This window comes from Plectropomus leopardus, chromosome 9, assembly GCF_026936395.1.
Source record: "Plectropomus leopardus strain MGB_pleo_1.0 chromosome 9, ASM2693639v1, whole genome shotgun sequence".
Taxonomy (NCBI): Eukaryota; Metazoa; Chordata; class Actinopteri; order Perciformes; family Serranidae; genus Plectropomus; species Plectropomus leopardus.
In genome coordinates, this window is record NC_142184.1 from 19891570 (window position 1) to 19907708 (window position 16139).

Here is a 16139-nt window from a genome sequence, read left to right on the forward strand (position 1 = left end):
GTCATGATACAGTATTATTGTGATTTTAGACATTTTGTGATATGCTAAGTATTGTGATAACATATATTGTGATATACTGTGATTTATTACTTTTTTTTTTGTAAATTAAAAAAAAACGTATTTTTTTGGGGGTTTTTTTCAAAACACATAGGTGCAAAGAGCATATACACATACATACATACATACATACACACACACGCACACACACACATACAGTAAAAGAGCAAACAGACAAGAAAGGATGTCAGAGATCTCGTAGTAGGTAAAACAGTGCTATGAAATATTAGCCATGGTTTATCTTATCGAAATAGTCTCTACTGTCTGATAGGTTGCCATGTCAAGTAGAACACGTTCACCTGTCTCTTAATGAAAATATTTTTTTTTCTAAATGCAAAAAATGTAAATGTAAATGATCCATGAGTTTAGTTGTTGGGTTTTTCTGTTTCCAGTTCAACAATATCAGTATCCATGCCAACAATGTCATAAAGCATGTTATATTGGCTATTTGTCAGCTCTCTCGTAACTGCTTTCACTCCAAACATTGCTAGAACTGGGTCTGGTTCCAGTTACATCTGTAAAACTTCAGATTTATTACCTTTTTCAACTGCAAATTAGGTCATTAATAAGAAATTTTGTCAAGATCTGTTTTATCTTGTGAAGTTTTCATTTTTTAATCACAGCCAGGTGTATCTTGTGGGTTGAAAAAACAAATTGATCTTATCATTTATGTAGGCTACCAAAAGTTTCATTTTAATTTGTAAATTAATATTTTATACAATAAAACAAACATTGGTTGCTTCTGTGTATTGATACAATATTGCCATGCAAAAAAATTGCAGTACTATGCTGTATTAATTTTCTGCCCCACCGCTTCCTTGAATTTAAATAAACAATGCCACAACTGTGCAAATTACTTTGACTTTTTTGGTGTGTAAGAACAGCTACAGAAAAAATGGATTCTATGATATTTTTAAATTATATTATACAAACATACACAGAGACAGCATGTAACAACCCTACACATCCTTTAACCTTGGATTTAGTTGGGGAAACACTAGAATAGCACCTCTCCCTGCAGCAAAATATAACGCTCGATAGCAGTGCAATCAAAGTGTCCCAGCAGTCCCATTGGGTAACACTCTCTTTTGGACCAGCTGTCGGGCATATCGGGGATAAGGCAGGAGACGGGCAGCGTGTAATGGGATGAGATAGGCTATCTTTATTGTCAAAACATAAGAATGAAGGGGGGAAAAAGACACAGATTAGCTTTCCTGACAGTCGGCCGTTTGAAGTTGATGCCAAAGTGCATTAGGGGCTGTTATTCCCTCGTTTGTACGCTCGCAAATACAGAACCACTCACAGGAAAAGGCGAGACTTGCCCGCTAATCAACTGATAATGGGTCACACTGTCCGTTTGCCATAGCTGCCCGCCATCCTGCATGCACACTCGCGGCACACTTGCTTCACACAGTTGACTTGACCGTTGTTTCATTGGGGAACACTGGGTGAATGGCGTGACATGGATTTTTATCCAGAAATCTGTACCATCACCATACAGTATGCGATATATACAATGTAAATAAAGCTGGGTTTTTTTTGGTCAGGTTCACAAAGCAAGGTATAGCATCATATGTGACCTTTGACCTGCTTGTCTGGGGCCAGGAAGTTCCACCCTTCTCAGTCTATTGTCCACTTCAGTGCAGTATCGCCTCAACCTCAGCTCACTGGTGCTCTTTTTCAAAGGCCAAATCAACGCGGAGGCAAAGTAACCTCAACCGCGACTCGACATGCACGTTTTACATCAGTTTGTGCAGTATGCCCAAAGTTATCACGCAGTGATAGGTGCGTTCTTAAAGGTGTGTGGTGAGTAACGACCAACCAAAAGTTACAATACATAAGCCAAGAATCATCCAGTGCACCACCCTGCCTCTTCCTGCACTGATAACATGGTGAGAGACAGTGGACTGGGCGGATTAGTGGTGGGCAGAAAGAAAGGACACGTGTGTGTGTGTGTGTGTGTGTGTGTGTGTGTGTGTGTGTGTGTGTGTGTGTGTGTGTGTGTGTGTGTGTGTGTGTGTGTGTGTGTGTGTGTGTGTGTTTGGGAGAAAGGAGGGAGGCGGTTAGGTGTCAGTTCCTTGACTTTCCTTCCCCCCCAACCCTTGTAATGGCCTCCATCTGAGGAAGTGGATCCTGCAGAGTGTCTATTCAGCTCCAAGAGACAAGACAAACACTTGAGATGTCAACGCCAGCATTGTTTCAAAGCCTAAATTCAGTTTTACAATGACTGTATTCTTAAAAATAGTTTGCAATTCTAATTTCACCTCTGGCTTCATTTGTAAATTAACTTTATTTGTCAGTGTTAGTGCTCCTGTTAGTCACTGATGACTCCACAGAAGAAGAGAAACAAGACTTGCTGGCGGCGGCGTAGCACCAAATTCTGGGACCTATGCAGAAGCAGTCTCTGTGGACCCCCCGCCCTTCCTTTTTTGAAACATGTCACTTTCATGAACCTTTTGCTTTCTTTTCCTTTCCTTTCTTTCTTTCTTTTCTTTTTTGGAATTACAGTTTCCCTTTATATGGAAAAAAAATGACAGTGTCTGCTGGTGCTTCAGGAGCATAAGCACTCACTCATTGTAGAAACAAATTCTAGTGCACGGGCAGATCAAACTACTGTGTGCTTTCACCCCTTTGAAACCTAGATTAACATCAGTTTTCTTATGCTACGTTCATACCTTTCACAAGTTGTTTAACCTTTCAATTGTGAGCAAATTGGTTTGATTCCTCTAAAAACATGGGGAAGAGGGCCATGAAATTGCAGAAATTATAAAAAGTAACAAGAAAATTACCTGGAAATTAGCTCAAAGAGAGAGAGAAACAGAGAGAATCAATGGAAAACTATCAAATAATTAGGCCAAATTATCAAGTAAGTTAATGGATATTACAGTTATATATTTGAAATAAGGTTACAGAGAACATTGTTATTATTTTATCTATTTTTGTTTTATCTGAGCACTTTTTCTTCATTTCCTGGTTTTGTTCCTTTACATTTTTTGTAGGGTTTTTTTTCCAGGTAATTTTCTTGTAACTTTTTACAAATTTCTTACTGATGTTTGAGTTATTTCTTGTTAAGGTGCTCATTGCCTTCTTATTTGTTTTTGAAAAAAATCAAGCCAATTTGCCAAGACTTTAAAGGGCTAAGGGGCAATATTGGCCTTTAGAGAGCTTCCACTATTTTTTTTTATACAAAATTCATGCTCAGCTGAGTTATTCAGCAAATTATAATTTATATCAGTAAGTAGTTATATCAGTAATTATTTAGAAATACAAAAATGCAAACAAAACCAAACATTTCATTTCAGGCTTTTCATGGACCCCCTTCTCATTGGGGTCCTGTGTGATCAATCTTACTTTTCCCTCCGCTACTTGCAGGTATGAGCTGTGTTTGACCACCAGCCCAGGTGCAAGCACAGGTGTCCACTTGGAAAGAGCAAAGCAGGGTAGGTTAACCCAGGCAGGAAAGATCTCGTTTTCTGCACTGTGGCTTTGCAGGAAACCCAAGCATTCACCCGGCTATGTACTCCCATCCTGAAATGGGGGAGTGAAATGCTAAGAGCCACAAGGAGGCAGGGGGAGGCAGGAGGATGGGGGCACCAAAATAAAAACTAATAAGAATGACTTTATTTCCATCTCCAGCCCACAGATGTTTGCTTCCTTCCTTTCCCTTTCAAGTCAGATGGAAATCTGTTCTTTTGTACAGCTTTGAAGAGAAACGTCTGTGCGGGTAATTGTAGATATGAAAGTGTTTGTTGCTTTTTTTTGATTGAGTCATTCCCTGCATTTGTCATGAAGGCTGATATCTCTCATCTGTGCTGCTTGGGCCAGACTTGAGCCTTCTGCCATGTTTATCGTAAGGACAGGAAGATGCAGCTTCGCCTTGCCACCCCTCCCTACAACATCCTGGGATCTTTTGGAAACTTCCCTAACAAGGATGTCTTTGCACATTCTCAGTGGGGAGCTAAGTGACCTGTGCTTCATAATCCTGCAAAAGCAGATTTTAAAGTTCCAGTTTGTAGAATTAGAGTAAATCAGCAGAAATGGAAATTAGTAAGTATGTCTTCTTTAAAGTGTAATCATCTGAAAATGGGGATGAAAAATGAACCCACTGCCGAAAACTACAGTTCCTCTTACGACCACTTGACAGTTTTTGTCTCTATAGATAATTTCCTACTAAATGAGAACTGTACAGAGATTGGATTTTTATATAACTCACCTTTTACATTTTATTTAGGCTTAAGGTTACATAGAATTAATGGCAGGCTGCTTAAAGTGACAGTCAGCATCCTGACACTTACTTCACCACAGCATCAGCCTCTCATCCAAATATGGTCTCTTCTGGCTTCAAAAGTGCAAGATGGTGATGGCCATAATGTGAACTTGTGGATTTAAAGCAGGACTCCGTAAAACCCAGGGTTGACATCACAGCAGCTACGTCCATTATTTTTAAAGTCTACGGTATTCACGTCTGCCACCATAGTTAGCAATCCCTCCACAATGAGCAACATTGAAAAAAACATTCATTTTTTAAATCTGAAATGCCATTATTCAGTATTTATACCTGTTAAATCACAAGGTCTGTGTTTTGGAGAGGAATAGACCTCCGCAGATAATTGGTAAAAACCTCCTGAACGCCTGGATCTTAAATTATTAGAGACAAAAGGTGAGTACACGTGCTGGGCTAGCCAAACAGTCAGTGAGTTCACATGATGTTAGAAAAAGTCCAATTATTGTGTTGGTCCAACTAAAACTGGATGTAAACATATTAGTCCGACTGAATTCATTATAATTTCTCGAAGTCGGATTAATACACCTAGGGGATTGATTTACTCTTTTTATGTATGTACTTCAACTGGACCTTTACTGGCAGAGGTGTTCTACAAATGCTCTAAAGTCCCCCCACGCGGCTTTGACCTGGAAGTCGCACAGCATAAATTCATTGAAGAAAGCTGGGAAAAACAAAAGAAAAAGAAACATGGAAGAATACAAAACAAGATGGTCAACATGTAAAGTAAAGCGTAGAGTATGTATAAAATGCACAGCGCCAAAAATGTATCTATGTTTTCACAGTTTGACATGCAACCCGCTTGCTGCTTGCTAAATTGTTTGGTATTTGATGTAATAGGAAGGATTAGGAGGAATAATGACTAGCTGAAAGGGGGCATATTGCCACCTACCATGGCAGAGCCGGACATACTTCTGCCAATAAATCGGTTTCCCCCAGGTGCTTTTATACTGGGACAAGGACAGTAGTCCAATTAACTGGCCTAATTGAGCTAAAACTGTAACCCTGACTTGTAATGTAAAACTGCTTTATTCAGTCTTTTTACTGCTTTAAATCACTGGGTCTCTTTGTTTTGCAGAGGAATAGACCTCTGTAGATAATTCAGCTTCTTTTGAACATGAACACTGAGGGAATCCTAACCAGGAGTTCACTCTGGGTGCACAGGAAAAGTTTAAGCTAGTTGCAACAATGTTTTCACTGTAGCTACAGTAGTCAGCAGTCCCTCCATGACAAGATGAACAGCATTGGAAAAACATTACTTTTTTATCATGAAACTGCCTTATTCTGTGGTTTTACTGGTTTATGTCCTTGGGTTTATTTGTTTCTGAGATGAGAAGACCTCTGCTCATAATTCAGCTCCTTGGAAAAACCTTCTAAAAGTCTGGATCTCAAGCTATCAGAGGAAAAAAGGTGAGCACATTCGTACATGCTGGTCTTGGCCGTTAGGATTCGGCTTCCAGCAAAAACAATGAACACTGAAGAAATCCTAGCGGGGAGAAGTTTCAGATGTGTAATCTGCCACTAAATCCTGCACACTGCTGTTGTAAGAGCTGTTTTAGACCAGGCACAGTGTGAGAAAAAATTGCATATTTTTTGGTTAAAAGTGATTAAATCTTGAGGTATCTTTAGCATGCAATCACAGCAAACCAAGATAAACTCTGACATAAACTATAAAAACACCCACATCGTACCAACAGTCCTAACATGTTTGGGCTAAAGATTCCTTGAAACAAAGTCACTGTGAAGAAAGTGACCATGATGCATTGAGTCCTCAAGTGTTCCAGGAAGCCACAGATAGGATGGTGACACACTCCGACCTTTTCATCCGCCATTAATTTAGGCTTCCGTATGTGATTACGTGTGTCAGACCTCTGAGACAAAGCGATTCTTCTCTTTTCTGCTCCTTGTTGGGAATTATCTGACACATTTTTATGACTCTCCCAGCTATTGTTCTGAGACGGATAAAAATAATATGTTGATGTGGACAGCGGGTGTTTCCAGTGAAGAGGTCTTGGGTGCACAGGGTTCAGGGGGGTCAGGTTGGCTCCCCAAACACAGGAAGACAGCACTGTAAAGTCTCAGTCAGAGGGGTGTCAAGGCTGGACTCTTGTGTTCACTCTCACCTTCAACTGCATCTATTAATAACATCAGCAGGAGGTCATCACAGTTGACCCGTCCACTTTGGATGGGTGGGATGAGCAGACAGAAACAAGGGCAAGTTGCTTAAAAGTTATGGAGTTGACTGTAAATACACTGTAAATGTGTTTAAAAAAGTTTGGAGACTTTAGGGTGATCTTTAATTTGGTTTTGAAGTTTCATGTGGAAAAGTTGGCAAAACTGGGCTTAAATATCTTCTGGGGAGGAGGAGGGGTGGGGGTCATTGTGTTAACATTTGAGGGCTAATCATATGTCCTTTGTAAGGTTGAACTGGAGGCGTGTGCTGTCGCAGTGGGAGCGCGCAGAGGAAGGGAGGGCAATCTTGTCCGGACGCTAATAAGACCCAATGGCTGGTGCAAGGTGGCCAGGAGCTCTGAAACGCGACAGGAGACGGTGGACGAAGCAGAGAAGGAGGAGAAAAAAATCTCAGGAGAGACATTTCTGTATGGACAAAGAGGATGAGAGCGCCACGGGAGCGTCCATAGGAACTACAGGGGAGCCGTGGGGGCTTTTAGTGTGCGTCAGTTTGTGTCTCGTCAAAGGAACTGCGTGGAGAGAGGAGCGGTAAGTGACCAGAAAGCAACAAAAAATACACCTGTGTCGAGGCAGGTAGCTGCGAAGGACTTATGATAACGACTTTCGGTTCACAGGAGGTCAGAAGCAGCCTTTTTTTTGGCGAAATATTTGAATAGAAACCCAGTTTTTGCTTTTTATTTTTAACAGCTGGTGCCAAAGTGCAGAAACTTTCAGCCAATAAGATCAGTCATTTGACTTGAAGTTTTAATCATCAAAACAGAAAAGTCAAAGCTGATTTTGCACCACTAACCCCTTGAAACTTGAGCACCTGGCTCAGTCTCTTTCAGAAACATTGGAGGAAGGTAATGAGCAGCTTCAAAAGAAATTATCCCAAAATAGCAAGAGTTTATATTAAAAAGTCCCAAGAAAATTACCTACAAATTAACATACGTAAAACAAGTAATGAAAAATTGTTTTTAAAAAAACACAAGGAAAATGGCTAGAAGAAGTGCTAAGATGTAAATGTAATTCACTTTGAATATATAATTGAATAATTATTTTCTAATATTTTTCTTTCTGTATCTATCTCTTTTTTTCTGTCTTTTTTTTTAAACCTCATTTTCTTGTCAGCCTTTCCTTATTTCTTGCAATTTTCAGGACATCTCTTAACTAGTTTCTTGCTGCCTTTTTAGCCATGATTTCAAAAAGAATCAATCCAATTTGCTCAAGCTTCAAAGGTTTAAATGTGTTAGGTGTCCAAACGTAACACAAGGAACTGATGTCGATCCAGGTTTCAAAGCTATTTTTTAAGTCAGTAAATAAAGGTTCCTACATGTCCCTGCAATAAGTTTTTGTCCTATCATCATCAGCTCTACATGATTTGCAATGGACCAGGATCTGACCCTCATTCACATGCCGAATCACTGACTCCTGGGAGCCCCAACCCTCCCCAATGAAGCAGTCCTGGTGGGCCCGCCTGGCACAGCTCGGCCTGCTCGCTGTGTGGACCTGCATATGGCTGGTCCAGGGATGCGGACCGGGCCCCGGGTACGGCATCCGGCCCAGGCCCAGGAAGCTCACGGCCATGCACTACAAGCAGTTTTTCCCCAACTTCTCAGAAAACAACCTTGGTGCCAGCGGGAGAGCAGAGGGCAAGATCACACGCAACTCTGAGCGCTTCAACGAACTTGTGTGCAACTACAACCCAGACATTGTCTTCAAGGATGAGGAGAACACCAACGCAGACCGCTTCATGACCAAGGTGAGATTAATCCAGCTCCATCATGATACACTGAGTCACCTTACTAACTGCAGTGATGCTTGGTCTATGGTGAGTACAATTAAATGTGCAGAAGGGGCAGAGAGTAACATCCAGACTGACTGAAGGATGCTCTCGCTGGTGTCTCATGAACCTTTTCAAGCCAGCTGGATCATTGATTAACGACATTCATATGAGGGGACAGACAGCAGTTTGCAGTTCTCATCCTGCCACCCAGCATGGCACCTTCAAATCACATAACCTCATTCATTGTTTGCCGTACCTGCCCTTGCCAGGCTCTCAACACACAAACGTTCAACACAGAGTGTGTAAGTTTTAACCAAACTTCCCCTCCCTTTTCTTGAGATAAGAAGATCAGGATGTAATTCAACACTACCCCTTAAGAGGCTGCCTTTCCCTTTCAGGAACACTTCCTTTTAATCTTTAACCAAAGTCTTTGTTATTGGAAATCAAACTATTCCTATGACAGGTTCTCAGTGGCACTTCAACTTGAATTCCTTAATGTTAAATGGGTAGGTATCCAAATTCAAATCTCATGCACAGAAAAGGCATATCGTTGGCCCAGAGGATTTAAACTGTAATTTAGGTATTTTTTTAACCTGGACCCTATTTTGTCATGGTTTTTCTTGTTTATTTGCAGGGTTCCCACGGTCATATGAAATCCTGAAAAGTCATATATGAAAAGTCATGAAAATTCATAATCTCATTTTCCAGGCCTGGAAAAGTCATGGAATCATTAAAAATCATTGAAAATTTTAGGAAGGTCATGGAATTATATTTTATATAATGACAGTAAATGTTGCAATAATACTGGAGATAACCTTTCAGGTAATGCAACATAACAGAAACTTTATTTTCTATAAGTTAGCTGTTGACAAAATTTACCTCCAATATTCATTGATTAGGGTTGCATGCTATATCCTTTCAGCATCGATATTGCAACACTCAATAGTCGTATCTAAGGACCTGCAATGTCTAGGAGGGCAAATTAACTCAAAGAACTTATTTGCTGCTGATACAAATGGAAAACTTACACGGTTCTCATTGTCCATGATTAATAACAGCAAAGCCTTCCCCTTAAGACAAGTTACTTGATGTTGTGTTGCGTCGTTTGTTATGGAAAGGAGACTCTCCTGAGTTTGTGTGTAGAAACCAGACCGGCAAGTGCCGTCCTTGGTCACAGTGAAGCGCATGTTTTTCTGATACAGAAATTTCTGTCATGGGTCCTTGGGAAAGTCATGGAAAAGTAGAAATTTTGTCAAATGTATGGGAGCCCTGTATGTGACTAAAAGAGACAACAATTTTTGAAATTGGTTTGCTGTTGAGCTGGAGTGCTGGAGCACAGTGGTGAAACAAGCTCCAATGTAACCACTCTGGGAATTTGTGCAACATCAGTTAATGACTACTAAAAGTGTTTGTCACTGACAGGCCCAGATTGTGATTTTAAGTGACAACATTATAAAAAGGAACCTTTAAACATGTCTACCTTTGTGTTTAAGAGTAAGATCCTTCTTGTTTTACCATAAACTGATCCAAAATTACTATTGCTTAAATCACTTAAAGGGTAACTTCTGTATTTTTAAACCTGGAGCTTATTTTCCGATGTTTTTTTAAATCTTAGTTAGTAATGGAGACAACAGTTTTTGAAACTGGTCAAGTATTGAGCGAGAGTGTTGCAGCTGCAAAACAGGCTGCAGTGTATCATTAAAGATGCACTGTCAAATGATGTCCTCTAAAAGTGCTTTATTTGTCACTGACAGGCTCAGATTGGTATTCTCAGTGTCTGACGACTTACAGAAATGATCCCTACAGAGATAGACCTTTTTGTTAAAGAGTTTTGTTTCACTAGACACAACCTGGAAATTGCAGTCTGCAAACCTTCCATACCCCATTTAAATAATCAGTAACTAGTTTGTATAGAGTCAGCATATTTTCACATCTCACTGGGTTTATGAGAGTTTATTTCAACTACACCAGAGTTGATGACTGAACAGTGGAAAAACAAATCAAGATGGTTTTTGTGAGTTTTATTTGGTTTCTGTCGACCCTGACTGAATTGTGCTTTAGGCTGATAATATTAAAAAAAAAATTTAATGGAGTCTGGTGGATTTGGTGATAGTGATTTCAGGGCTGTTTCTGGTAAAACAAAAAGGATCTTACTCTTTAACAAAAACAGGTTAACTCTGTAGGGATCCTTTTCATAATGATGCCAGACACTTAATAATCTGATAATCTAATAATCTGACCCTGTCAGTGGCAGAAACAGCACTAGTGGACGATAATTGATGGTGCAAAATTGCCCATTGACGTTACATTGCAGCGCTGCTGCTGGCTGCAGATCTCAATACTGGACCAATTTCAAAAACTCCTTTTTTCCATCAGTTACTAAAACATAAAAACACAGAAAAAAGGCTCCAGGTAGAAAAATACAGAGGTTACCCTTTTTAGACCTGGACAGCTGTTGATAACACATTTTGAATACCACACTGGTAAATATTTAGAAAAGTAACACACACCAAGGGTTGCAGTGAATTGCTGATGACTGAAAGTGACGTAAAAGTACGAAAAAGTTTCTCACAATGGCAACATATGCATTTCTGTTTTATTCAGATGCTATTTCAGCCCTCATGCCTTCTTCAAGATTAACGATCGTCAGTCACTGCTGAATATGACCACAGGGTGCCTTCACACTCTGATGTCGCCCAGCTCTGGAAGTTGCGGCTTTCTGTGATTGTTTCGGATACGAATCTGTGTTCCTTCCCCTCCCCGTGTGATTGTATGTGATGGAAATCTGTGGTCGTATATGTGTGCCCTGCTGATGCCCAGTTTGAGTGTGTGTACGTGTGCATGTGCCCCTCTTTTGCCCAGATGTGAAAGACACTCTTTGTGCGTCATTTGGAGACTTGGAGGGGTCGCCTATACAAAATTCCCGCCCGCTGAAGTAATGGCACCGTCGGAAAAGCGACTATTGTAGTTTCTGACAATGAAACGCCTCTCTTCAATGGCATTGCGAGAAAAATGTAGCCAGTTTGTTTTCTGTCCCTCTCGCTTTCTCACTCTTGCTGTCACATTCCCAAGTCCGTGCCCATACATTCTTCCCCTCTGCCCTCTCCCTTTACTCCCAACCTCGGCCCTGCCAACACTGCTGTCCTCTCACCCAACTTTTTCTCCCTCCGTCTCTCCATCATCCGCTCACTTTCTCTCCCAGCCCTCTTTTTCGCTCAGTTGCAACAGGAGCTCTATTCCATCATTTTTTGGCCACAAGACATCACAAGTCACAAGAGAAATACGTGTCCAGGAGATGATAATGAGTGTATCACCTCAGTTTGCTAACGTCACCATTTTTCAAGCCTGCTATTTTGTGACAATGCTGACACAGTCTGTAGCATCACGGGGGTGTTAGGAGTCACTGTGCACATTTCTGATGAAATGTCTCAGGGGTGAAACTGAGAGACTCATGCCTGGAACAATGTGGACAGTGCAGAGAATGGCCTTGATTATTCTGTCACCCTGTTGAAAAGGGCAAGGACTCACCCAAACTGGCTACAGTAGCTTTGTTCTTGTACTCTGATTGTTGGAGCAAGGTTGAGATGGCCTTTAGCAAAGTAGAGGAGGGACTGTGTGATGATGCCAGCAGACAAACAATCATAACCTGGGAGCCAGAGTTGGTGGTGAAATACATCTTCTTTTTCTGAGTTGCACTGAAATCAGTTTGCGGCGTACAGTCGGCTTACATAGTGTACATACTTCTTGTACACGTAGGTTGTGCCATACCCCCTGTTAACCCTTTACATCTTGGTTTGACATCATTTTTCTTGCGCTGCATTCAGATCCCTCTCACAAGCAACCCTTTAAATCCTAAACATTTCTTTCAAAAACATGGGAAAAAAGGCAATCAGCAAATTGGCAAGACATGTCCCACACACTGAAAAAAATAGGCAAAAGTTGCTTATTTTTTGTCTGCTCCCCATGTTTGAAAGAAATCAAACCAATTTGCTCACATTTTAAAGGGTTTAGATATGCCTTTCACTGTACAAGGCACATGTTGCTGAAAAAGTGGCTAAAAATGCAAAACTGAGAATCATTTAAAAAATATTTTTATGTACTCTTATATCCAACAATACAAGAGAAAAAACTCACAGTATAATACTCAAAACAACAACCTAAACATCCCCTCCTTACTCAACATACAATGCATTTTAAGAACTGTAGTGATACACTAAAAGACCATAAAAACATGAGTAGAAGCTTTCAGAATTACACATTGATACTGATACAATCAACACATTATATAACAATTTTTTTTTAACAATTTCACCAGGAGTCGTACCCTAACCCCCAGCCCTGAATAAAGCAATTTCACTTTAAAATCTGTGTTTAGATATAAATGGCCCATTTTAAGGAAACGAAAATGCAACAGTTCTTCTTTTCAAGTGATTATACGCTAAAGAAAAAATGCCAAGCCTTAATCCTACACACTGGAACATAAAACTAAATGGCTAATTAAATGTTTTGCATATTATGATTATTTTTCTTTGTGAAAAAAAGGAGGAGGATGAAATATTTCTGAAGATTTCTTAGCTTCGTGGCTTGATGAAATGGGGTATTTTACCAACTTGGATCCAGATCCAAAATGGAACAAGTTATTTGATCCCAACCCAACATGTGCCAGCAGTTTCCTGTAGAATAATGTTGAATTAGAGCTGGATTCTTGATCCTTTTTGAAGCCAATATAGATATTTGAATGTTTAAAAATGTGGTAATTGGCTAAATTTTTTTAATATATTAATAACATAAACAAACATGTTTGACCCCTTAGATTTGGTTCCAAACTATGTAATGGAGACACCGTTTCTAAATGACCACGATTTCTTGTTACTTATTGACCAACATATTCCAATACCAATTTATCTGATGCTTATATTGGCCAATTTATCAGTCAATATTGTTCCAAACTAACAGAGGTGCTCCATTCATATAGGCAAACAAGGCAAATGTTTGTTATTTAGTATCAAATTATTGTTGTTTGGTCAGGTTTAATTTATCATGTGAATTTTATTGTGTGAAAGTGTAAATATTGTTTACAGTACATAAAGTATACTTTATATAAAGTATACTTTAAATGGTTCAGCATTAATATAATTTCAATTTCAAGTTCCAAAAAGCTGTTCTTGCGTGGGTGGGCTCAGGGTGGGGTGTTCCTTGATGGACTTTTTTCCTAGGGGCTCCCAAAGTCTAAGATCACCACGGCAAATTAAGTTTTTTACTTTTAGTTTATTTCCTCATACACATGTAAAGCAAAGACCGAAAAAAGATAATTAAAACTTAGATTGGTGTCCTTATAATTTTTATTTCTTTTTTAAATAACAAAAATGTAGAGATGAGATCCTCCTCTGTATGTCAATGAATAGTGATATTATCATATTAATTGATATCAATATAATATTTGCTGCTGATTGAGAGCTCTGGACTGGAATTCCAGATAAAAATCCCCTGTTCTTCAGTTATTGTTATTGTATTTGGTGATTTATGTGTATGATGTGTTTTTTTAACTGAATAATAATAATAATAATAATAATAATAACCACTCCAAACTGAACACCTCCCCTCTGCTTCATTTTGTTCCTAGCGCTGTAAGGACTGTTTGAACAGGCTGGCTATCGCAGTGATGAACCAGTGGCCAGGGGTACACTTGCGTGTGACGGAGGCCTGGGATGAGGACGGCCACCACCCTCCCGGCTCGCTGCACTATGAGGGCCGTGCCGTGGATATAACCACTGATGACAGAGAAACAGAGAAGTATGGTCTTCTGGCCCAGCTGGCTGTGGAGGCTGGCTTTGACTGGGTCCACTATGAGTCCAAATATCACATCCACTGCTCAGTAAAAGCTGGTAAGTTAAAGGAGAGAGCTTTTACAGAAAATCATGCAGTTAACTGTGTCAAATTACATCACTTAACTGGATGGTGTATCAGGATATTTAAGACAAAAAAAGGAACACAATCTGTGTTTAGTCATTTTTTCTGCTGATCTTCCTGCAGATCACTCTGTTGCAGTGGAAAAAGGTGGCTGTTTCCCAGGCTGGGCCCGGGTGACGGTTGCTGGAGGGGTGCAGAAGAGCCTGTCGTCCCTGGCTCCTGGGGACAGAGTCATGGCCTTGTCTGGGACAGGCCAAATCGTGTTTAGCCAAGTCCTCTTGTTCCTGCACCGGGACCAAGAAAGCTGGTCCACGTTTCTGTCTCTGGAGACAGAAGACGGCCACAGATTGGCTCTTACTCCACATCACTTGGTCTTTTTAGCTCCCCACTGCAGACTTGAGAGCAGTGAGTACAAGTTTGCAAGCAGGGCCAAAACAGGAGACTGTGTGCTCATCCATACAGCGGAGGGTCAAGTACGTCCATCTCGAATCATCTTTGTGTCAGTCGAGGAGAGTGTGGGAGTGTATGCGCCTTTAACAGAAGCTGGAACTGTGTTTGTTGATGGGGTGCTGGCATCTAGCTATGCTCTGGTGGAGGACCACAGACTTGCACACTGGGCATTTGGTCCAGTGCGACTCCTCTCTTCATTCAAGCAGCTACTCTGGGGAGAGACAAGAAAAGAACATCAAACCACAGACAGTGAAACAGCTTGTATTAAGACTCCATCTCATTGTAGCCCTTTGGCTGCAAAAGACAAAGCAGGTGCGTATGTGAATAATGGCACTCTGGACAAAGAAGACAATCTGAGCAAACCTGTGGGGATGGAAATGAAAGAGAAGCAGGCATCCAATGTGCACTGGTATGCTCGATTACTGTACAGTTTGGGATGTATCTTTTTAGACTCCAACTCCTTTCATCCTTAAAAGCCTAAAACTATAAACTGAGTACATGTCGCACTGTTCTGTGTCTCAGCTTTGATACATTTACACTAACACTTCCTGTTCTATTCTTCAATAAATAAAAAACACTGGAGTATCTTGCTTTGTTTTTTTCCCCACTATTGTTTGCATTATAATCTATCATACATGCTAATGTAAGTGATGTTTTGTAAGAAGCTGATGGGACAAATTGTCTAAGCATGTTAATGTAAAAAAAAACAAAAAAAAAACTGGTCACTCCAAAATGACTGTATGATAGTCTATTTGTACATCATGTTATTTCTTTTAATATTTCAATTATATATGTAATATATATATATTATTCTAATGGGATAGGAATAATTTCTCCCACAACAATAGAATCTTTATTTTTGTACTTTCTGAATCATAATATATAAATGTTTCATTGTATAATAATTCCACTACATGTATTGTTTGTCCTCACATGATTTCATGTCGTAAAACAAATTAAAATGTCATTTTATTAAGCAACACTCTGCTTTTTCTTTAGCTGTGGAGTAATTTTTGTCCATTAAGCTCATTTGTCTTTTTCTTGTTTAACTCGAACAAAAAGATCATTTCTGGGGTCGTGGTTGAGCATTACGTACGTTGCAGTGTTCAAGAGCTCTGTGGAAATCTAGTCCAACAGGCCGACGGGTTAATGAAAAGCCCAGATGTACTTAATATTCCCCACACTGTGCCACCACAGTGGCTTTATCACATAGCTACTTCAAGGAAGTCATTGGGTCTCTTGCAATCTTAAAGGAGACTTTAAAGGAGTTTTATTGGTCTCTACTGCTCAGATTTGGGTCACAAGTGCTTTATCTGGTGGCATAGTACAATCATTGTACACAACTTTTTACTTTGTTGCACCCCATCTGTGTCCATTAGTCTCTAGTATATATTCTGGCATTACGCAAGTGTAGTTTTCCAGTTACTAATAAACATTTAACCTAATTATTTTGTCCTGTAAACCTACCACTCAAAGGTTCAT

At 40.0% G+C, this 16139-nt stretch overlaps 1 protein-coding gene across 1 annotated transcript; it reads left to right on the forward strand.

Annotated features, from left to right (window-relative positions):
- Positions 1-6816: 6816 nt before the first annotated feature.
- On the forward strand, positions 6817-15637 carry dhh (desert hedgehog signaling molecule). Its single transcript, XM_042491758.2, has 4 exons — positions 6817-7060; positions 7882-8273; positions 13921-14182; positions 14331-15637. Exons 2-4 carry the CDS (start codon positions 7965-7967, stop codon positions 15128-15130), a joined length of 1371 nt encoding a protein of 456 aa, XP_042347692.1. The 5' UTR covers positions 6817-7060; positions 7882-7964; the 3' UTR covers positions 15131-15637.
- Positions 15638-16139: the final 502 nt, after the last annotated feature.

Excerpts from the sequence above, each read along its gene's own strand:
- dhh (XM_042491758.2), top strand. The coding sequence starts at position 7,965 with ATGAAGCAGTCCTGGTGGGCCCGCCTGGCACAGCTCGGCCTGCTCGCT. Across the intron at positions 8,274-13,920 it reads CAGACCGCTTCATGACCAAG|CGCTGTAAGGACTGTTTGAA; the intron begins GTGAGATTAATC and ends TTTTGTTCCTAG. Across the intron at positions 14,183-14,330 it reads CCACTGCTCAGTAAAAGCTG|ATCACTCTGTTGCAGTGGAA; the intron begins GTAAGTTAAAGG and ends ATCTTCCTGCAG.